General features: G+C 41.0%; 5 protein-coding genes across 11 annotated transcripts; 3 read left to right on the forward strand and 2 right to left on the reverse strand.

The window, feature by feature from the left end:
* The first annotated feature begins 2,974 nt into the window (after positions 1-2,974).
* LOC115621960 (peroxiredoxin-2) lies at positions 2,975-4,117 on the forward strand. The gene is made up of 5 exons (XM_030515808.1): positions 2,975-2,989; positions 3,068-3,119; positions 3,246-3,309; positions 3,364-3,505; positions 3,561-4,117. Exons 2-5 carry the CDS (start codon positions 3,087-3,089, stop codon positions 4,021-4,023), a joined length of 702 nt encoding a protein of 233 aa, XP_030371668.1. The 5' UTR covers positions 2,975-2,989; positions 3,068-3,086; the 3' UTR covers positions 4,024-4,117.
* Positions 4,114-8,744, reverse strand: LOC115621959 (splicing factor 1). Of its 2 annotated transcripts, XM_030515807.1 has the most exons (6): positions 8,489-8,744; positions 7,831-8,435; positions 7,639-7,773; positions 6,992-7,067; positions 5,800-5,952; positions 4,114-5,424 (listed from the first exon to the last, which is right to left on the reverse strand). In XM_030515807.1, the coding sequence occupies exons 1-6, from the start codon at positions 8,656-8,658 to the stop codon at positions 4,275-4,277; spliced, it is 2,289 nt and encodes a 762-aa protein (XP_030371667.1). In that variant the 5' UTR covers positions 8,659-8,744; the 3' UTR covers positions 4,114-4,274. The 2 variants fall into 2 exon arrangements, 1 of the variants encoding a protein (XP_030371667.1); XR_003995308.1 differs by lacking the exon at positions 6,992-7,067 and having other exon boundaries at positions 5,282-5,424.
* Positions 8,745-8,931: 187 nt separating this feature from the next.
* LOC115621304 (nucleolar protein 14 homolog) lies at positions 8,932-11,869 on the forward strand. The gene is made up of 3 exons (XM_030514917.1): positions 8,932-9,456; positions 9,518-11,459; positions 11,534-11,869. Exons 1-3 carry the CDS (start codon positions 8,961-8,963, stop codon positions 11,637-11,639), a joined length of 2,544 nt encoding a protein of 847 aa, XP_030370777.1. The 5' UTR covers positions 8,932-8,960; the 3' UTR covers positions 11,640-11,869.
* A 104-nt stretch (positions 11,870-11,973) lies between these two features.
* Positions 11,974-13,321, reverse strand: LOC115621306 (pyrroline-5-carboxylate reductase). The gene is made up of 3 exons (XM_030514918.1): positions 13,187-13,321; positions 12,466-13,131; positions 11,974-12,405 (listed from the first exon to the last, which is right to left on the reverse strand). The coding sequence occupies exons 1-3, from the start codon at positions 13,263-13,265 to the stop codon at positions 12,335-12,337; spliced, it is 816 nt and encodes a 271-aa protein (XP_030370778.1). The 5' UTR covers positions 13,266-13,321; the 3' UTR covers positions 11,974-12,334.
* A 1,315-nt stretch (positions 13,322-14,636) lies between these two features.
* Positions 14,637-17,087, forward strand: LOC115620764 (ubiquitin-conjugating enzyme E2 J2). Of its 6 annotated transcripts, none has more exons than XR_003995234.1 (6): positions 14,637-15,136; positions 15,358-15,719; positions 15,788-15,858; positions 16,192-16,575; positions 16,642-16,728; positions 16,784-17,087. XR_003995234.1 is itself a non-coding variant. In XM_030514167.1 (6 exons), the coding sequence occupies exons 2-5, from the start codon at positions 15,419-15,421 to the stop codon at positions 16,645-16,647; spliced, it is 762 nt and encodes a 253-aa protein (XP_030370027.1). In that variant the 5' UTR covers positions 14,638-15,136; positions 15,358-15,418; the 3' UTR covers positions 16,648-16,656; positions 16,784-17,087. The 6 variants fall into 6 exon arrangements, 4 of the variants coding, with proteins under 4 accessions (XP_030370026.1, XP_030370027.1, XP_030370025.1 ...); XM_030514167.1 differs by having other exon boundaries at positions 14,638-15,136; positions 16,642-16,656; XM_030514165.1 differs by having other exon boundaries at positions 14,638-15,136; positions 16,192-16,399; positions 16,460-16,656.
* The last annotated feature ends 6,494 nt before the right edge of the window (positions 17,088-23,581 follow it).

The raw sequence follows: 23,581 nt of genomic DNA on the forward strand, positions 1-23,581 counted from the left end.
GAACATAAGCCGTGCGTTTGACAATTGTCACAAATCAAGAACGCCTCGAGAATGTAGGCCAGAAGCACACAGACAATAGCGCAAGTGCTCGGGCGTTAAAGTATCTAAGCAGCAGAGGCAGAGATATCGGCAGTGGCAGCGGGAACGGTACTCGAAACGTAACAAAAGGTAAGCAGATTTGCGCTAATATGACGGCATCTGTTTGACAATGTCGCAAAGCGGGAAGGCCGGAGCACTTCAGAGCACGCAATGCGTGTGAACGACGATACCAACGACAACCACGCACATTGATCAATGCCCTAAGATGCAGTGGGCCCTGCCTGTTGAGCCCTATTAGATGTATTCGCAAAATAAACACAGATCGACCCACACGTTCAGGTACTGTTTACCTAAATTATGCCAAAGGTATAAGCAAAGAAGCATGACGACAGAAACAACGCAGACAAAGCGTCGGGCGCTTTAATTGGACAGAGTAGTCCAGCAGTCTGGGCTTAGCATAAGGAATTAGTTCAATGCTTCAGATTTAAAACAGGTTGAGAATTGTGAGTGTAGATGTTCCAAGAATAGCTGTTGAAGCGCAGGCCAGGGCTGTGAATAAGCAATCCCTAATATTACAAAGCGACTTAAGCTTCCACACTTTTGAATTGAAAATATACACAAATATTAATGCATTATGGAGATGCAAGTTCGGAGCAAATAATCAAGCCAGTGTGGGTGTCCGGCAAATTTCTAACATAGTTTTACCCATTTCTGCACTTAAGACTACGATTCTACTACCATGAACCATCAATCACTAAAGGGGAACTTATTTTATTGTCGATTTCATGAAACTACAATCCATCAAAATCAAATACTTATAGCCCCAAAAGATGTCTGCTCTCTAGTGGCGGGAATTAATTTGAGACACATATTTATTTAAATATTTAAAGCTACTTCAAAGTTAATAGAAAGGTTTTTTTTCTCTCATATTAACGTTTTCCACCAAACCCTTCATCAATTTCAAGAAATTTTAAAAACCGTTTTAAGATCGTGTATACTGTAAATACGAATATAAATACATAAATGTATGTACTATATATACGAACATACGGTCCGAGACAAGGAATCAGACTTCTCCTAACGGGAGTCACTCGGGCAACGATGTTATATGGAGCTCCCGTCTGGAACGAAGCCACAAAAACTAGGAGCCATATATAGTCGCCGCGAGTATGCAGCTCTTTCAGGACAGTATCAGACGACGCCACCCTGGTCATCCCGGGATGGGTCCAATAGACCTGTTGGCAAAGGTGGCGATCGGGGTCATTTCCACCACTTCACACCTCTACTATTAATTCTTGTTCATCTCTACTATTTACACTTTTTTCTCTTTTCACAATTAAAGAAATAAAAAAGAAAACATGTATGTATGTACGTTGATGTGCATACATACTACTTGTATATATAATGTTTAATTAATTATATACTTATGGGATGGATTGCGCGAACTGGCATGGTGAATAAGTACTATATACACAAAATGGTTACTCGTGTGACATTTTAACCACAACTTCAAATCAAAGTTACGGATATAATTGCAAAATTACTTAGCATTAGCTTTTTACACTCCGCCCCTGTCGCTGTGAGCGTTGCCCACATTATCGCCATCCTACATAAACAAGTTAACGACCAAAATAACAGAAACATGGACTGATGGACACTTGGAGTGCGCGGGTAATTTTCGCCAAATTACAGATGAAAAGCAGCGAAAATTGTAAAAACCCACAAACGAGCGCACCGGGAGCAGTCGGCGGGTGAGGGAAGCTGCACCAGCTACATACATACATATGTATGTATATAAATACTTACATGCATATGCATGTACGTGGCTGGGCGTTCGCTGGGTGTATGTCGATGGCGATGGGCAATGGGCGGGCGTAATTGCAAACATGGGAATTGTCTAATTGTGGCAAAGTAAGTGCGCGCACGCAGAGTTTCAAACAAAATGGTGGTCGGAGGGGTGGACAATGAGGGGTTGTTAATCGTGCTGATAAGCATTTGCATGAAGCCGAAACGATACAAAGGGCAACTCTAAATGAGTGGGTGTTGCTGTACTTACCTAAAAGGTCTGGGCGTGCAGCGAACGGTCAGATGTTTTGCCAACATTATCCCAAAAATGCGCTTAAATATGTGAAGGCATAGAACGCGTGCCCTCGCTCCTGTTTAGCCATTGTTTTCACATATGCATTTATGCATGTGCGTATGGAAATATGCGTGTGAGTGTGCCTATGTGAGCGGCTTCTATGAACAAAAATATCAAGATCGAAACTGAGTGCGAGAGCAGCGGTGTTGTATTGTCTGTGACGGCCACAAACCAAAGAAAATAGATTCTATTATTTCCTAGCTCTGGTTTTCATGCATGCGCTTTCCTTTTGTAATGGCCGCCGTCTTCTGTGTGTTACTGAGCTGCTTTTGGGCATTACCACTAGATTAGGAAACAAACAAACAAAATTCCTTTCACATGTAGAGCAAATACATACAAACATACACATGAGTACATACACAATTTATGTATGTACGTAGCAATGCCAAGGCTTTGTTTTGGCCATCGTTTTATAGCTTATTACCATTGTGCGGCGTGTGCAATGCGTGATAAATATTTTGCTATACTTTCAATTGTTCTCGCAAAAGTAGACAAATTCAAATGCAAGTCCAACGGTTCCTATCCATTGTGTTTGGGGGAATCTGTCTTTATATCGCATTTGATCTTGGAATTAGCACACGCGGCTTGCACTTGAAACATATTCTTAGCGTCTGCATTGCTCATTTACTTTATTTTCCCGCTGCAGATTTGAATTGATCATCGTTTCCTTACTTGAAACGATTATTTCTATCGATATACTCCAACCAGCTATCGATAGGCCAACAAGCACTGCCAACCAGTTCAAAAGCTCTCGCATGTCATTTGTTTTGTTTTTGTACTTTCATTTGGCGTTTGCTTCTCTACCGGCTGGTTCGTTGGCTTTTGTCTTCAAGGTGGATGTTAACACGATAACCATTTGCATATACTTGTTTTTGTTCTGTTTGTTAGATATAAATAAAACTTCAGCATGTCTTTCATTGGCCGCACACTGCTACGTAACGTAAGTTGAGATTCTGCCTAGTCTTTAAGTTAAAGACGAGATATTGCTACGATTACGTAATTTTTGGCATACCAAACGCAACTAAAAGTAACATGCAGTCATTTGTATTCTCGACGTGCATTGCAGGTCCCACTGCTGAGGAAAGCCGTGGCTGGGCAGCAAAAATTCGCTGCACGTTTGCTGCACCAGAGTGAGTAAACTATTTGCACCCCACCCACCTGAATATAAATGATTCTTTGTTTAGCTGCGCCGCTATGCACCGTGCGCGTGCAACAGCCGGCGCCAAACTTCAAGGGCCTGGCCGTAGTAGGCAACGACTTTCAGGAGATTAAACTAGAGGACTATAGAGGCAAATATCTGGTGCTGTTTTTCTATCCCTTGGACTTGTAAGCATTCAAAAGTGGGTTTGTTAACAGCTTTTGCATTATCACATCATTTCAGCACCTTTGTTTGCCCAACCGAAATTGTTGCATTTAGTGAACGTATAAAGGAGTTCCAGGACATTAACGCCGAGGTTGTGGGTGTATCGGTGGACTCACATTTCAGCCACTTGACCTGGTGCAATGTAGATCGCAAGAACGGTGGTGTTGGCAAACTCAACTACCCACTGCTATCTGACATCACAAAGCAAATCTCAGCCGACTACGATGTGCTATTGGACAAGGAAGGCATCTCCCTACGTGGCACATTTATCATTGACCCGAAAGGGATCTTGCGTCAATACTCTATTAACGACCTGCCTGTTGGCCGTTCAGTCGATGAGGTGCTGCGCTTGATTAAGGCCTTCCAGTTCGTTGAAGAGCACGGCGAAGTGTGCCCTGCCAATTGGAATCCAAAGACAAATCCAGCCACCATCAAGCCCGACGTGGATGAGTCGAAACAATACTTTAGTAAGCATGGTTAGATGTCAGTCTCTATTGATATTCAAGTTAAACTATTGGCACACTCCACACATTCTACCCGTATACATCTAAATAAAGCAAAGAACAACAGATGGATTCTCGTCAAGCGTTTACTAAATGAAGCATAAGATACAAAGTATGTGTGTCTTTGAGGTTAGGTAATATGCAAGCAAGGCTAGAGTAAAAAGTCACTAATTTTACAAACACTTAATTGCGAGGAGTCTCATCAGTTGAGCACTATCTTTAGCCCCACTTAATTTGATGGAGGTGGTGGAGGAGGCGGTTGCGCCAGGCTGAGCGCTGGTGGAGGAGGTGCGCATGGAGGTGGGGGTGGCGGCGGATAGCCCGCACCCCAGCCACCGTAGCCACCCGGATGCATCATACCCGGTGGTCCACTGCTCCAGGGTGGCATGGGAGGGTTGCTGGTTCCCGGCGGTGGTGGTATTAGCGGCGACATGGTGCCCGGAATCGGCGGATTCATGGGTTCGGAAGCCGGTGGTGGCGGCTGCGGTGCGCTCATCCAGGGCATAAGTGGCGGCGGCATAGGTGGCGGCGCTTGAACCACCGGTGGTGTGGGCACATATGCAGACATGCCCATGCCATTGCCTGTGGGCGGAGCTGAGCCCCAACCACTGCCGCCCATGTCGCGCTGATGGTCTCGCGAAGTAGAGCTTGGCGGTGATTGTATGGCCTGCATTTGCGAGGGTTTCTTGTCGAAAATACTGTAGCTGCTACGATGCAGAGTGGGCGCGGGTTGCGCATCGGCTTTAGGAACACTAGGCGGTGGGCCTTCGCCCAGTTCAGCCATTAAGCTCATGTACTCCTCATCGATTTTCGCTTGTGAGTCCTCACAGGGTCCCATGCCTGGTCCGCCAGCTCCTGGGCGCTTGCTGCGGCAGTCCTTGGTCAAATGACCGGCGCCACCGCAAGAGGTGCAGACGATGGTATTCGTGATAATTGGTTTTTCGGGGCACTGCCAGGACTTGTGATCCGTTGAGCCGCACGTGCAGCGTTGGATGTCGTTCTCCCGTAAAGTGCCATTAAGCTGGGCTAGCTCCCGCAGCTGCATGCGACGCAAGTCGTTGTGACCCTCGGGTGTCTCTATGCCCTGGCGTATGACATCTTTGATCTTGTCTACTGCCTTCTTTACCGCCTCCTGCGAAGGCGCTGTGATAAACGCATGCAACGGTTCATCTTCACCCGGCAAGGGCTGTCCATCCTTACGTCCCACTTTGCCCTCCTTAACGGAACCCTTTCCCCGTATTATAATCTTAGCGCCCGTCTCCTTTTCCATAGCTTTTAGCGTGTTACCACGTGGCCCGATCAGCAATCCCACGAAGTTGATGTCCGGATACTGCTCCTGCGGTATGAGCACTTTATCGCTGACCCGTGTCACAGGAGGCCTACAGTAAGAAGTAAGTGTATAATACAAGTTAGAAAGGGGTAGAAGAAGCTACTGATTTAGGTCCCGCGCCCTTACAACTTTTCTTCACATTTATACAAATTGATGGCACAAATCTATAGAGAAATATTAGGTCACCGTGATTTTCAACTGAGAAGAATTGGAATCATTTCCCCTATTGCGGATGGAATTTTGCAGTAAATGTATGTCGTCTTAAATCTTGATCAAAACTAAAATGTACCATCTTACATCGACGCTTTTCTAAAACACATTTTTCTGATAACAGCACTACTATTCAAGTATAGTTGGGCGACAGTCCTTTGATGTGTCCATGTCCTATATCGAACCTACAACTTTGTATTCTGAATTAACTTACTTGTAATCGGCCGGTGGCTTAAATTCCGGATTTACAGCCTGCATTTTCAATATCAGCTGATGGCGCTGCTCTTCGAGACGCTTTCGGTAGCGGAACTCACGCGTGTTCAAACGCTTGCCATCTGAACTGTAAATGGGCTCGGGGGAGGGAGACCTGTGGACGAGAAGAAAAAACGAAAAGATGGCACTTTTGAAATGGAAGTGTTCGGTAGACCTGGTAGACGCTTTTGACTAGACTTAATGATCTTATAAATATTACATATAGAAAATGCATATCCTGTAATTTTCAAATCATTGATTAATCGTTAGCAAGTTTGTGATTAGAAATTCGCTGGAGAGTTGGGAAAAGAAGAATTTTGATTAATTCATTTGATTTGGTTTTCTATAGTCTAATTAGGTGGATCTCGGCTTGCTGCTGGCAGTTCGTTCGAGCACCTCTGTGTAGTAAATTATTCAATTTTTAAGTTTTTCTCGCTTGCACTACGAAATTAACGCTTACGGCTTAATGGGAGAGAAGAAAGTGCCATTATTAAAAATATTATGTTACGTATCGCCAGGCGCTTACATACGACACACGATCCTAGGGATCATCTAGTGATCTAGATAAATCGCTGTATCTAAAAGCTGTAGGTGCTTTTTCAAATAATAAAACTTGAGTTAGTTTATATTATTAATGGACGAGCGAATTCCACTCGCCAGATTCTGAACTGCCCCCTTACCTAGATACAAATGTTTTGTGTTTTAAATTATGATTAAACTTTGAGGTCGCTGCTTAGCACAAATGAGCAAATGAGTTGTGTTGGTGCCCAAAAAATTAGTCAAATAAAAATATATATGTTAAATTCAAGGCTGAAAACCGCTCAAATTTTCCTTCCATTTACTTAGTTGTATTAATTCGAAAATAAATCCAAATCTAAGTTTGTTAATAGTATTGGTTTTGACTTTTGTAAAAGTATGATTCGCCGATACCGGCGCGGTTTGCAGCCTTGGTTCAAATTATACAAACATATTCAGCTCTGCATCTTTGCATCTTTGCATTGCGTGCAACACAATGAAACCTGTACAGGATCATCAACCACCAGTGTCCAAATTCAGCAGTCACGCTTTGTTCACGGTCGGTTCTTGTCCGTTCGTTGTTAGATGCGATTGGAGAATGAGGGAGTACATATGTATGAGAGAGAACTTTTTCAAACCTTTCTTCCGGGTTCTGTGTGATTCCCAAATCACCGGTACGTAACTTGCGGCTGATCTCCTCGATTTGAAATTGAACTGTAATTAGAAGGCGTTAGAAAAGAAGAAAGAAAATCGAGCGCAACCTCGATATTAGTAAACGTTAAAGGTTGAAAGTCGATATGAAATAAAAAAGAAGATATATTAATAAAATGATTTCAATAGCCTGCATCAAAAGTAAATTGGGGTTCTTTGTGTTTCCGTTTTATAAACAGCGCCGACGCGTGCCTACCTAACTGGAAAATTTGTGGGCTATACAATTAGATTTGATCATTTGATTAGTTATTTGTGATTGCTTTTTCGGGGCATGTACGAGTATTCATGCCCTTGGGCACTCGTGTCGATTGTGTCACACGCAGGAATCCCTTCAAAAAGAGAATGAGATATTATTATATTTTGCTCAATGCAATTTAGTTGTGATGATTTTACGTTCGCACGTCCGCCGACTGGTTTGTGACCGTTAGGGGGTGTAGGTGACTGTGATGCCCCGCTACTATTTGTGGCTGTTGTGTTTGTTGGCTTATTAGTTTTGCATTAAAAACTTACAACTACACTTAAAACTAACTTATTTTCAATATATCAAATGTTAACTGGACGGTAGCCACATTACCTAAATAGGCTTCCTGCTGTGCCGGATCCAACGTAGAAGGCAAAATAGTTGGCATTCCTGGTATGAAGGTCTTATCGTTCTCTGTGCCACCCCAGCGTGACTTGCGCTTGCGTTTACGCTCCGCTGCGCTGTCCACTGCATTTAGAAGATTCAATAAAAACCAATGTTACAATTAAAACTAAGGAAACTCACTTGAATTGTCCGACGGTCCATTGCTTGTTGAATCGTTGCTGTTTTGACTGTTGAAAAGAGAGGCAAAACTTTTGTTTGCCGACGAATTGCACATGAGCTCTTGTATGGTTTGCGATAAATCAAAACGCGAATCTCGTGGCTCTTCGCGTATGGTTTCCAGTTGTGGCTGGCGATCAAAGAGTGAGGGTAGTCGTTGCTCTTGACTCATTATGGAGTTCATAGGAGTTTCGAAAGGATTCACGTGTGTGCGCTCACGGCTGCTACGCTCAGTACTGCGCTGGGGCTCCCGACTTCTATCTCGACGTCTGCGCTCATAGCTCCGACTACGCGAGCGGCGACGCCGATTGCGATCGTACTCGTCTCGTCCACCTCGAGAGCTGCTGCGTCTGGAGCGCGATTCACGGCTGCGATCGTAGTCGTCCCGTCCACCTCTGGAACCACTGCGTCTGGAGCGCCTGGAGTCCCGGTCTCGTCGGCGTTCTTTGCTGCGGGAACGTTTTCTCCGCCGGCCATCATAATCCTCATGATTTCTTGAACGTGATCGGTCACGACTCTCCCGACGACGGCTCTCCCGGTCTCGATCCCTGCTTTCACGATCCCGATCCCTAAAAATGGACTGGTTACCCATATGGTGTTAGAGCCATTGCACATCACCCACCTTTTTTTCTTTTCGCGCTCCCTGTCTTTATCCTTGTCTCGGCTGCGGTCTTTCGATTTGGAGCGTTCCTTATCGCCGCCACGACTTCGGTATTCTTTCTCATTGCCGTTGGAGACTTCTTTGATGCCGGCTGCTGCCATTTGCAGTAGTTCCGGCGGAGTCGCACTCATATCAGTTTTTTAATTGAGGCAAACTATATCAATTGTTGCAAACAGCTGTAATATTAACAATTTACTTCCTAATTCAACGAAATTTAAGCAGTTTCCCAAAGCCAATTTTTTCTGTGAAAAAATGGCGACAGGAGATAGTGTTGGATAATCCAGCAAGCCAGGGCTGCGCCACAAGATAAGCGATAAGAAATTAATAGTCATCGAATACTTCGATAGCTTATCGGTGTAGAGCTAGTCGCACGTGTGCGGTGTTTTGTTGTTATTTTCATGCAGTTTAAATAGGTGTGTTAAAACTATAAATAATGGGAGCCAAACACAAAAAAGCCAACGCCGATGTAGTGCATGCCAAGAAGAAGACCCAGGTCATCAATCCTTTCGAGACGGCAAAGCCACAGACCGCTAGAAAGCTGAATCCGTTCGATGTGCATGTCAACAAAAAGAAATTCGAGATCCTGGGACGCATCTGCAAGCATGACAGGGGAATGCCAGGGGTGTCGCGTGCAAAGGCGCAACAAAGGCGCTCCCAAACCCTAGGCAAGCAGTTTGAGGTGAAGCACAAGACCAACAAGTTCGTGGACAACCGTATTGGCAGACACTTGAGTGGAGATCAGCTCACAGATTCCGTGCTTAACGCACGTTATTTGGCAGATAAATTGTCGCAGGTGCGAACATCTAGCAAGGCAGAAAAGTTCAACTTAAACGATGATGAGTTGCTAACCCATAGAGGGCAAACACTCGAGGAGATTGAACAATACAGAGACGAGCGCTCCGATGACGAAGACGATGAGCGTTTGGACGGTTAGTATGCCAGATAAATTATGTGTGTAATATTTTTACTGAACTTGTATTGCCTCTTTAGCTGAATTCACAGCAGCAACTCACTTTGGTGGCGATGGCGACGCGCCTCAGGACCGGCAAGCAGCCATTGAAGATATGATAACCGAGCAGAAGCGCCGTAAAAATGAAATTGCCAAAGAAAAAGATGAGGTGTATGACTTGACAGAGAGATTGGATGCCAACTACAAGGAATTAATATCACTGGTGGGCCAAACTTCGAAGGAACAGATGCGTGAGAAACCACCTATGGACTCGTACGACAGGGCGATAAAGGAAATGACTTTCGATCGCCGAGGAACTGTTACAGACAAACTAATAAAACCCGAGGACCTTGCCAAGCAGGAGGCTGCTCGTCTGGAGAAACTGGAAAATGAACGGCTGCGGCGCATGAATGCCGACGGTGAGGAGGAAACCTCGAACGTGCAGCCGAAACACCGTTCTGCTGATGATTTGGACGACAGCTACTTTGTGGCAGGACTGGACGATGAGGACACGACGCTAGCCTATGACCAGGACGGAAAACTGTGTACGCACTCAAACTTCGATGGAGAAAGTGGAACAAATAAACGCGACAAGGAAGTGAATGATAGCGATGACGACATCGAAGAAGAGGAGAAGGATGATAGTGATGATAGCAGTGAATCTGATGTGGATAATCTCAGTGATCTTAAAGAGTCCGACAGCGACTCCGAGCAAGAATTATTGCCGCAGACGCCAAAGGAGAAAAAGCCGCAGAAATCAAATGAACCAGCCTCGCTTGACACCTCTATACCCTTTACCATAAAAATGCCCAAAACATACGATAATTTCACGCAACTTCTAAATAAACGGTCAGTGGAGCAGCAGGCCACCATAGTAGAGCGGATTATGAAGTGCAATCATCCAAAGCTAGAGGGTGTCAATCGAGAAAATGTGATCAAACTCTACGCTTTCTTGCTGCAGTATATACATGAATTGTTTGAGGATGCCAGCGAAGACGAAATAAGTGAACACTTCCAGTTACTATCGCTACTCGTGCCACTGATGTATGACCTAACGCACCTCAACCCCGAGCGCATGTCAAATACGCTGCTTGACGTGATCAAAGAAAAATATAGCACGTACTCCAAACATCCAAAAATGTATCCCACTCTAGATACTCTCGTATACTTCAAACTAGTGTCCAACATCTACTCCACGTCGGACTTCAGGCACCCGCTGGCTACGCCCACGTACATCTTCATGCAGGATATCTTGTCTCATGCGCACGTTCGCACGCGTCAGGATATTTCAATGGGTATTCTACTGGTCACCATCGCATTAGAATTTGGCCAGAGATCCAAACGCCTGCTACCCGCTGTCTTCAACTATCTACAAGGCATTGTTCACATGTGCATACCCAAGCAGCCGGATGAGGTGCTCGAGATTACGCCACCTTTTGAGCGGAACGGACCCTTTAGCAAGCTTCTGGCTATTGGCTGCAGTGCTGAGAGCAAGGCGATCGAGCAGATGCCACTTCAAGCAACCGATCTCGTCACACATACACTGTCACTTGATTTTAAGGTGCGTGTGCTGAGTGCAACGTTAGGTTTAATAAAGGACGCAACCGAGCTGGTGGGCGAACATGTAGGCGCTACATATCTGGCGACGCCGTTTCTATCGTTACTCTCGCGCTTGCCCATCGAATCCTATCCTGCGTATGTGAATGAAAACTTGAATGCCTGCAAGAATGCGCTTGAGCAAGTTGCGACACGTCCAATGAAGCCGCTAGCACCGGCTGAGAAGAAGCCAAAAGCCCTGAGAATGCTGGAGCCACGCTTCGAGGCCGTCTATGATGACAAGCGACGACCCAAGATGACCAAGGAGAAGGAAGAGCGCGCGAAGTTGCTACAAAAAATCAAACGCGAAAAGAAAGGCGCCATACGTGAAATACGCCGCGATACTGTATATCTCCAAGAACTGCGCATTAAAAAGCAGCTACAAAGGTTAGTGACCATTAACAGCAATCTCCTAAGGTGTGTTTGTTTGAATTTAAATAAAAAATTATTTTACATTTCAGCGATAATGAGCGCAAGGAGAAGGTCAAACGTATCTACCAAGAGGCTGCCATACAACAAGGCGAGCTCAATGAGTTGGCCCGCGCTAACAAACGCAAAAAGTTCTAGACCTGCGGCTGCTGAAGTTTTTATTTATAAAAGCTTAATGTGGGATTCTTTAGGCTTTTTAAGATCCACAATCCAAATATTTCGAATATTGTGGATTACTATGTAATAGCTTAAGTCGGAATGTATTATAATAGAGACATATATATACATGTTTTATTGCAATGTTGCAATGCGGCTCTTTCAGAAGTCGAAAGAGAAAGACTATTAAACTTCAATTATTTAGTTGGAAATTTGTGGGCTTCTTATATTTTAAATTACTCTGTAGATCATGGCGCATCTTATTTGGAAAGTTATTAGTTTTCAGTGAGCCCCGCTGCCAAAAACAATGAGTATGTTTATATTTTTACAGTTAACGACTGACATTGATTTATTTTATTAATGTTGTAGAAAGTATATTAATGATCACACTCTTTTTGGTTTTGTGTGTTTTTTACAGTCTTTGGAAAACACGTTCAGACAATTTTTAAAAACGAAGTTAGCTTGCTTAAATATTAAATTAGGATGATTGTTTTCTTTGCCGAATAATTTTACTATATCTTTGTTTTAATTCAATCTCGAGTATATTCAGCAAAACATTGCTGCAAACTATAAAACTGTTTAACATTTTTCTACCGTTTGGAATTTCCATTTTCCGATTAATAATTTGAATAATTAATAATAATATTCTTAACCTAGGGGGTCTAAGAAACATAAAACTATTTGCCCGATATCTCGCGGCAACGTAACGCCGCAGCTTCCACCGCTCCCGCAACCGCCGCACGAAAACCTGCAAGAGATAGATTATCGCTGCCTTATCAAACTTCCAATAACAAAACCATTTCCTTACCCGATCGTTCTAAATGCTTCAAGGCCGCCGCTGTTGATCCAGCGGGACTGGTAACATTGTCTTTCAGCACGCCCGGGTGCACGCCACACTCACGGACCATGTGGCCAGCACCGAACACAGTCTGCGCCGCTAACCGATACGCCATGTCTCGAGGCATGCCCATGTGGACGGCTCCATCGGCCAGCGCCTCAATCATCACAAACACATAGGCTGGCCCACTTCCACTCAGTGCAGTCACTGTGTCCAGTTGCGATTCGTCGACAGCTTCGCAGGTGCCCACGGCCTCAAGCAGCCGCTGTGTTACCTGTGCGTCCACATCAGTGGCCTGACTACCACGCACAAAAACCGAACAGCCGGAGCGCAGCAGTGCCGGGGTGTTGGGCATCACGCGGATCACTCGTGACTCCGGCGACAGGCTGGACTCAAGCGTCTGAAGCGTGATTCCCATGGCTACGGAGAGAAAGAGTTTTCCGGCGCTCAGCGATTTGACCTCCTTAAGTACTTGAGGCACCACCTGCGGCTTTACGGACACAAAGATTAGGTCGGACTGCTGGACAATCGGCGCGTTCTCGACCAGAGTCTCTATGCCGAGCGCTTTGAAGGACTCCAGCGAAAACTTATCAGCAGGATGCACGCTGGCAATAATAGCGCTGGGCTTTGTCAAACCTGATGATGCAATTTTGCTGAAAATTGTTCAAAAGTAATTGAAATACTACCTTACCCGCGCCCAAGAAGCCCTTGGCCAACGCTTTGGCCATGTTGCCCCCGCCAAGAAACCCAATTTTGCCAATCTGTGCCATCCTGGAATAATATTAAAACCTGCTTTGGTTCTGCTAGGAACAGTTTACGTTTCGATGGTAGAATAGCGACTGATTTTTTCAGTTGCGTCGTCGCGACGCTTTGTTGCAAACAAAACGTACTCGGCTCTTGATAAGCTATCTGGTCTTTGGCTTGCATTCCTTCCCCCCTTGGGCATAATTCTGATTAAACAACAAACCCATAAATGTATGCACATACATATGTACATACATATGTTTGATTTGGTTGTGTACGAGCGAGCCACAATCACATTCCATATCAGTTAGGTGCCTACTTACTGATATAAATACAAGTGTATATAAAATGATTTTATTTATCAACTTTAATTTCAAAGTGCAATACTACGCAAATCTGGAACTATTTTCGTTTCATCTGTGTCTAGGTCAACTTTTCTTATGCCTAAACGATTTATTCCTAAGTACACATATGTATACTTATGTACCGCGATTTTATTTTGCGTCAATAGACCAATTTTTAATATTTTGAACCTGAACTACAATAGATTGTTATTCTATTTATAAAGAGAATTATAACCAAAACAAAAATACACGATTTACAAATTTTAATAAATGTTATTTTTATGTTCTTTTTACTTTACAAATGTTCTTTATTTTATTGGTTAAAGGCGCAAGAAAATAAACGTTAGGTAACATTTGAATCACAATCCAATATTTGATTAAAAGATTTTGTTCGATCCGCAGCCTAAATCTAGGCAAAAGAATATGTCAACTAGTATTAACTTGTTTTAAATATGAGTCTAATATTTATTACTTATACAGTCTTACATTATTACTTATTAAGTAATTTTTATAAGTTATTTAATAATTTTCCGTATAGTAATAAAATTTGTTTCACATCTAAAAATATTAACATTAAGTTTATTCCAATTTCATTAATTATTGAAAGTCAGTACACATACTATAAGGAAAACTGCTTTCAATACATAAGTACCAAGAGTGAAAAATGTTTCAATTGTGCGCTGTGGGACCAGAAATATTTCAGATATTTCAGTAATTTTGTATTTCAGCGACAACAATTATGTACATACATATGTATATATGTATGTATGTGTTTATCAGCCATAAAGCCATTTGTATGAGTATGTAGTCTCTTGAAAAATAGAATATAAAACACTTATTTGAAAACCTACCATGCCAAGCATGCATTAAAAAAGGAAAAATTTTATATATGAATTTTATTTGCTTTGGTAGCCTTTGTAATGAAATGTGTACTGTTTTTGAACATTCAAAAACAAAAACTCTACATGTTTTTTCGAATTTCTGTTTATTTGCGTATTATTTTTATCGATTCGTCGAGCTCGTCGTTTAAAATAAGCAGCGTTGGCAGCGCTGACTTGTGACTTGGCGTTGCAAGCACTACCGCTTAATGTCGCTTAGCAACACTAATCGATAAGAACGAAAGTAGACGTCAAGAGAAAGCAATTTACGCTAATTTTTCGCATCAATCTAAACACGCAACACAACAATCCTATTGCCTTCTGTTAGTCTAATTCATCAGTTCTTAGTTTCGCCCAAGCACAGCAACTAAAAGCGATCGTCAACCAAAAACATCTTAGCTTAAGTGCTCTGTTGTTTTTTTCCGTTCACGCACTTTGCTGTGGCAGCGCCATTGACTGCGCAGCGACTGCGACACAACACATTTACAACAAAAACGAAAAACAATAAGGAAGCTTCTCAGCGAAGGTTGTTCCTCAAACAAGAAGCGACGCACGGAAAAAAAAAAACCAAAGCGTCGCCGTGGAACTACAATAAACGCGGCGAAAATAGTGAACACACATTTTCGGTGGCTCCTGATCCAAGAGCGAGTCAAGGCAATTTTCACAACGTTACGGGTATGTACACGTCGTAGTCATAGATGGTGGGACGGGAAGCGTAATTTGTGTGTGCAGTTGCACATACGCTGCCTACCCTAGTGGCCGCTTGAGTGTGTGCTCCCTTATCATTGTAATTTTCATTTGCCAAACTGGCACAAGCATCGGCTTCACACCACTCAATAAATTGTGCAAAAGTGTGCGAATGGGTTATAACTCAGAATGTTATCTTTCTTTGACAGTTTCATTTCCGGCCTGCACAGAAACAACAATCAATTCCAAAACGCAAAATCGTTAGCCAAAATGTCGTCGTCGGCTACGTCTGGAGCGCGAAAGCAGCCCACAGCTGTTTCGCGAATGAAACAAGACTACATGCGACTGAAGCGCGACCCCTTGCCTTATATCACAGCCGAACCGCTGCCGAATAACATACTGGAGTGGCACTACTGTGTAAAGGGCCCGGAGGATTCACCATATTATGGAGGCTACTATCACGGCACACTACTATTCCCGCGCGAGTTTCCATTCAAACCGCCATCGATATATATGCTCACGCCAAATGGTCGCTTCAAGACGAACACCAGGCTGTGCCTAAGCATTTCAGGTAACTTTTAATATACATACATATACTGTGTCAGATTGATTTGAGGTCAAAATATCCTGTCCCTGCAGATTTTCATCCAGACACTTGGAATCCCACTTGGTGTGTTGGTACTATACTCACAGGCTTGTTGAGTTTTATGGTAAGATGATGAAACCAATAATTCAGTGCATTCGTATGCATATATGTAATATTATAAACCTGTGCACCGATATCAGATTGTGATGCTCCTATTAAAATGTAACACTTTATTTATTATCAAAAAACAATGCAAATTCTAACGAACGTTTGATTCAAGATATGACCGATTTAATGTCCTACAAGTATAAAGTAATTTGTTTTGAAGGATTCGCTTTTATTTCGAATTCTTCTATTTGTTATAATAAAATCGAATTACAATAAAGTCATTGTAACTGAAATCGTGCCCACAGGAAACATTGTACATTAATTATACAGTCACTTTTCTTTTTTACAGTTGGAGAGCACACCTACATTAGGTTCAATTGAGTCTTCGAATTACGATAAACAAATGTTTGCGCAGAAATCGTTGGCATTTAACCTGCGCAATCAAAACTTTTGTGAGCTCTTTCCCGACATCGTGGACGAAATAAAGATACGGTTACACGGCACTCAGGGTGACCCCTCAAAGTCCACATCGTCCGCGGGCGCCGCAACACGCATGGGTAATGGCGCCCTCGAAAATAACAATATACATGCCAGCCCCAATGGTCATCTCATTGCAGCGGACATAGGAACATTAGCGGGTGCTGCTCCAGCAGATTTGGCCAATGGTGGCCCAGCGCTGCAGAACAGTGCACGTAATTCCTATCTAAATTGGCAGTCGGTCTATTCGAACCTGGTGATTATTATCTGCTTTGCAATATTTGCACTCATTGTTAATTACGTGATCAAAAACCTGAATCAGGAATAGGATTAACTAGTAAGCAATCAGCACTTGTAGCATCTATGTATGTTTATGTACGCTTGTATGTATATGGCATTATACATTCGCGTACGTATATTTAATCTAGTTTACTTAATTTAGTTTATTTTTGCTCTGCTCGCAGACGGTCTGCCAAGTCTTTCATAAATTTCAATATACATACACAATGAATGAAAAGAAGTTTTGTAGTGTTTATCGCTGCTTCAACACCACTTTCCCGGCCCGTCTGCAGTCAAAATTCAAATAAAATTGGCGAAGAAATGCGTTGAAGCTGAGCTACAAATGAAAATATAATCAAATTGTTTTGTTATGTATGCATTAATATTTAAAATTAGTAGTAAAATACGCTAAAACAAAAAAACACTAAAACTGAAATCCAAGAAACTCTGATATGTTTGTAAATGAATAAAGAGCGACTTATGTATGTATGTATGTAAATGGGGAAGTACACAAGAGCTCAATGTTTTAATCTGTTTGAGTTGCATATGGGAACCTAACAAAGTGCTCTTTAACGATTTAATCTCTTCTGAGAAGAAGTCAGTTGATTTTATAATCCTGCACATAAAAGCCGTAACCCTTCTTTGTGTGGTGTGTAGAACAAAAGAGGGCATGCAAGTTCATGAAACGTTTAAAATTTCAACTCAAAAGGCTTAACTTCTTCAAATCTTGAAAGTTTTATGTATTTATACCTCTGACTTGTTGGGGGGCATTTAATGCGAAATGTGGTTGTAGACGATAATAGCGAATTATATTTAAGGGAGAAAAACAAGCTCCAATTCCACTCAGAGATTTTCTCAAATATGCTTAAAGAGAGATGTTTTAAAATTTAAGACAGTCTGGTCTTTTCTGAGTAGGGAAGATCATTATAATCAAAACATAAAACCCGAAAAACATTGTACAAAGCGTAGTTAGTTGTGCATCTTGAGAAGATGGATGGAAATTAATTAATTATTAGTTGGTCTACAAGAAACAAGAAAGGTTAGCCGACCTAAGAGGACAAAGAAGTCTACACAGCCGATAATTACCTTGTGTAGAAAAATGACACCAAGGAGAGTGTTTCGAGTTTCTAGCGAAGACAGATTTAAAAGCAAAAGCATGCTCGAGTACGAATGCAAACAAAGGATGGGATTCCAGTTTAATCCACGGATGGAATAGGTTGGAGCTCGACTGACTAATACGATCCGGATGCTAACCGTACTTTTGATAATAAACGCATTGACGGTAACATAGTAAAGTGTCCAGCTGTTTAGTTTTTCAATCATTACATTTTGTGGACCATATTTAAATTAATCTGAGTACACCCATAGTAGTTGGGTGTGTGATTGAAATTTAATTTGAAATCTATAAGATCCTTGACACCGTCCCTTCACGTTGCAATGGCACATTTTCCATTGTATAAGTGTTTAAATGGGGCCTAGATCGATGAAAGGTCATTCAGAGCAATTGAGTTGAATACGACTCTAGTATTGCATTATTGTTTTGATAAAGATATTGGATATTGTCTATTGTTTCTATTGGAGCATTCAACAAATCCAACATATCAATACACTTTTTATGCGCTATCTGCTTTCATAAAAAACAACAGACGAATGGATTGCGAATTATGTTGTCGTCAAAAAAAACTTCGCTTTAAAAATGGTTTTAATCTTAAAAAGGTTAATTAGAAGTGTAAGATTAACTTGTTTATAAAATTGGACAAGAGGAGGATATGTTAATCGAACTCATGAACATTTTATATTATTATAGGACAGCGCTAGAGAAGACGAATGAATTGCGAATTATGTTTTCGTAATAGAAATGCTTTGCTTAACATTAACAAGATTAATTTCTTAGAAGGTTAAGCTTAACTGGTTTATAAAATTGGTTACAAAGATGGTATGTTAATCATACTTATACAAATTATAAGTAGGTGAGGAGAAAATTTTCTGGTTAGCGTCAATGAATCCAAAGGCTTGCCTGTTTGCGCAATCCCCTTGAGCTTATTCTATTAAAATCCAATTTCAAAACCTCAATATAGCTCCACATAAGACCCTACACATCTTACCATTATGCCAGATGCACACAAACACACACGAATATACAGGCAAGTGGCTGTTGCCTGCGGCTACTTTGTGGGTCATCTTAAGCCGAAATTACACATATGGAAACACACATATTATATACATACTAAATACATACTTGTATATGTACTACATATGGGGCTTATGACGATGAACTGCGTGTTTGGTTAAGTGAATTATGGTATACTTTGTGGCGGGCACACACGCTAATGGGTAATGGCAAATTATGGCCAGGCCAAAACAAACAAATAAGAAAGAAACAATATTTTGCACAAATTCCTTCAAGCCCCAGACCATGTTGTGTGTTAATCCCATCGGGGCCATTGTATGTCGGCGAGTGTCTGCGAAATATAAAAAATAAAATTTCATTTTGTTTCCGAAACTTTGGGGCGGCAGAGTCAGTGGCTGAGGCAGATGATGTCGCATTGTCGTTGTTTTCGTTGCTGTCGTCACTGAGTCAAAGCTGATAATTTAACTAACGTACATTTCAAGTTCAGGCGGCAAGTCTCACCAACTAACTAACAGCCAACAGCATCTGAAGAGGGGGCAACTACTACCACTAGTACAATGAGAAAGTTTTTCGTGATGCCACTTGCAACTTTTCAAATTTTGTCCCTGCTGGCGCTTCGAGTTGTTTGTTTTATGAACTTCAACAGTTTAAGCCAATTTTGTTGTCGTAACAAAAACAAGAAGAACAAAAAGAAAAAGAGGGACAAAACTAAAATGAAGATGAGTGCGTGCTGTACAATGATAGTTGGGGCTGCTGTGGCTTGCAATAAAAACAACAATACCAAACTGTTTATTAAAAGCAACGACTGCATTTCCGCCTGGAAATGTCAACTTGACTTTGTCAGCATGAGCATCATTTTATGTGTGTGTTTGTATCTGTGTATCTGTGTTCTTTGCAGCAAACTTTTTGATTCCATTTATTTCGACTGCCCTAACATAACAACATGTGTGTTTTTGTTTTGTTGGTTTAATGCTAAGCCTCAGTTTTTCATTTATTAGGGGCAGACCAAATGATTTATGATTGCTGAAATATTACTATGTGGTATTAATTTCAGAGTATAACTGTGCAATTTCATTACCCGCTTTCGTTCGCACATGGTCCAAGAAAAGGACAATCTATTGGCGAGTTTTTTAACTTTTTGACCTATTGATTGCTTGCTTCTTTTTAATAACTTTTGCCGGTGAGTTAAGAAATGACTGTCAACAACGAACTAGTGCTGTTAGTCTACAAATTCCTTTGCAGATAAAAGGATTGGAAAGTGACTTGTGCCTGCTCCAACGTTTTTGAGGTCATTGTTAGTGTTTCTGATTTTCAGCTGAAACTGCTTGCATACGATTGTTGGTGGCTGATATTATCTCTTCTGCTCACCCATCTCATCATTCCTTCGATGTTTCTAATCATCATGTGTGTAACGTAGTAGGACGTTTTGTCGGACTTACTTAACGGAAATGTGCTTACTTTTAAAAGACTCTTGGTCAATTATGATTATATATGATTATACATATATATTATTGGAGGGCAGGGTGTGTTCAAAGAATAATTGTACTATACCTCTTAAAATGGAAAAGTGGACATTTTCATTGTGGTGTGTATAAAAATTGTATTGAAATTAGTTAGTATGGGCTCAGTTAAAATATATATTTTTTTAAGAGTAATTCCAAAAGCTCAACGCATCTCAAGCAACTAACGAGTTTCTTGCTATAATGCACATATGTCGGCTGATGTGAAAATGTGGCTAAGCTGTCTGCCACCTCTTAAACACAGTAAAATAAGTACATGAAATGCTGACGCTGTTTAGCTCGGCCTTAAGTCCGAAAATACAAGTTAAGCGGCTTAGGACCTAAAATATGCACGCTGTCGGTTCGACGCCGACAAATGGTTGCATGTAGAGCTAAAATTTGTGCTAGGTCCGTTAAAGTATCCTTCAAAATAAAAGCGGGCACGAGTCGTGGGTTTTGGGCAGTCAAAAAATTGTTATGCGGACACGGTCAGGCGGAAGATAAATAAACATAAATAAAAATAACAAATGTAATAATCATTAAGCATGCCTCATTGGCGAGTCATGGTTGTGGGAGTGGTGCTATATTTGTGCCTATGTTTGTGCCTATATTTGTGCGGAGTTGACCAGACAGGCGCGCAATAAATGTTTAACGCACACACGGTCATATAGACGCATGAATATAAATGAAAATGTTTGTTAAATTATGTAAGCAATATACTTTTATGTCTGCGTGAGAGCGCAAGTGTATCTTTGTGTATGTATGCCTATCTGTTGGTGCTGCAATAAACGATAAAACATAAACTTAATATGTAAAGGCCACGCAAAAATAGCAACTGCAGAAAAGTATGCTACACATTACAGCTGTCCCTATGTGTGTGTGCGTGTCTATGTACGCATGTGTGTTGCCCATGTAGGGACTCGTGCGTGAAAAAAATTGCTTACATCAATATACAAATATAATAATAGTAGAGGAATATAGCGATATTGAAGAAATATTAATTTATTAAATACAAATTTAGCTACATAGGTATAATGAAGAAGTACACGTTGTTTTTAAATAAAGTAACAATATCTACATTTTGCTATTAAATTATAAGAAAATTTGCAATGACTTTAAAATATTTATCGAAAATATGTTTTAATTATTGGTTCAAAAACAACATTAAATTGCTATGATGTGATGGAAATACAACTTCAATTTATATATACATAAATCACACAAATATTAGGAAAGTTAAAAGAAAAACATTATTTTTTCATTGTGACAAAAAATATTACATTTTCTATTCATAATAACGTAAAACTTACCATTGTGAGTAAGCGATATAATGGAAAATAGACATTCGTTTTATTTTATTTTCCACCAATCTTTTTAAAGTTATAGGCCTCCAAATCTAGCGGGTTAGTAATTGTTCCTTGCAAAAATTACACAATTTTTCATGATGACTTTGCTTTTGTGTGCTGCTATATCGACATTTTTATTGTTTGGTAATTAAATTAAGCATGAAATCGATCAAACAAAGACGATTGATAACTTCTAGCTTTCATTGCAAATAAAATAGCGGGAATTCCAAAACATCCAGTGCTTTGGCTGTCTCCAAGGCTTTGTTTTATTGTAAATCTAAGCTTAAATAACAGTTAAAAAAGAGCCCTAAGAGTTCTGCTTATTTTGATTAAAGATTTACGCATTTTAACTAGCTTTGAAGCAGAAGTGGGTTGTTCGTGAGTACAACTTTTGTTAACATCACGTGCACAGCTCAGAGAAATTTGATGAATGCATAAACAAATGAACATCAGCTGCTTTCGTATTGGCACGTGAGGCACGAGCGAACGGGTTATGGCAGGAGAATGCATATTAAGTCATAAAATTGCAAAATTGTTTTGCGTTATGGTTCAATCAACGATTTGATAGATACATTTTTACATTTAGCCCATGCGATGTAAAAATGAACAACGGGTTGGAATTTTTATGCTGCTGCCAACTTTCCCGCCAGTGGCACTTTGTCCGTCAATTTGCATAAATTGTGGGAAGATACGAATACTGGGAATGTAACACACATGCATATGCATTGTACGAGTAGTATACGAGTAGGTGTATGTACATATGTGTTCGCCAATATTATGCAAATGTATGCATGTGTGCGTCTGCTTAAATGGCAAGCAACTTTTGCATGGAACACTTTGCGGCGCATAATTAAAATGCCATTGCCCTGCCAGCTCGCTCGCAGGCCCATATCTCTGGCCGGAAATTTAGTTTACCAACGCCCAGTTGGCCAGCTTGCCACCAGCTTGCTCATTGGCCCGTTCATGGCCTGTCCGTTCGCTTAGTGACGGAAACTGTGCGCTTTGACGCTAATATATCGCCTCATGATGTGTTTTATGGTTTGTGTTGTCGTCCTCGTAGATTTCGTTCCTTGTTGTTGCATTCACTGCTGTCGCTGTTCCCTTTTGTGTAAATTGTGCAATTTTCTGTGCTAACGAACTTTTGCGTTCAACTGTGCACTTCGCCAGCTCCAGCCAGTCAGCTGCAACCACAGCTACATAAATTGCCATCATGCTCCGAGTTTTCGCGCACTAATTTTGAATTATGAACTCTATTTTGCATTTGGCGACTAATTGTTGATTGAGTTATGTGGCCAAGAGTTCATCAATTCCTGATTGTTGCTACCAAAACAAAAAGCCAATTAGCATGATTTGTATTAGAGAAGCGTAGCGAGGTAATGAAGTGGGAAATACACTAATACTTACGTATAAATATATAAAGCATAATTAATCAAAAATATCAGATGTAAACTAATATTGGCTCTGCAGATAAGATTTCTAATAGTTGGGAACCTTTCCGAAGGACTAAAAACTTGGGAGCGATTGATTAGCAAGCAACACTGTTTCCAATCCAGAATCCTTCTTTAAACCATACAATATCAAAATTCATCTCAAAATCAATAAAATAATATGGAATTTTGCAGCTAATTTTGGTTAAGTGGTTTCAATGAATGCTTGGACTCATAACTGAAATAAAACGTAAAATAAAATATTGCAGAACGAAACGGTTTAATAATAAATTGCACTCGTATTACTAAAGATTACAAAGTGGTAAAGAATTTTACAATTGAGTATAAGGCTCAAAAGACATTTATTAATATTGTTTGTTTCTTTGTTAATCCTGGATGTATAAATGGAGGAATATAAAATAAATATTTCGGATATACAACTCACAAAATCAATACATTCATTAACAATAAAATATTCTATTCAGAATAGTTGCATACAACGAATGCTCCCAACGATATGTGCGGATAATGAACCCGAACCACAAGTACTTACAATGAAATTGAAGTAGATACAGGGAAG

This window comes from Scaptodrosophila lebanonensis, unplaced genomic scaffold (genome assembly GCF_003285725.1).
Source record: "Scaptodrosophila lebanonensis strain 11010-0011.00,11010-0021.00 unplaced genomic scaffold, SlebRS2 tig00000024-arrow-pilon, whole genome shotgun sequence".
In the NCBI taxonomy this organism is placed as follows: Eukaryota; Metazoa; Arthropoda; class Insecta; order Diptera; family Drosophilidae; genus Scaptodrosophila; species Scaptodrosophila lebanonensis.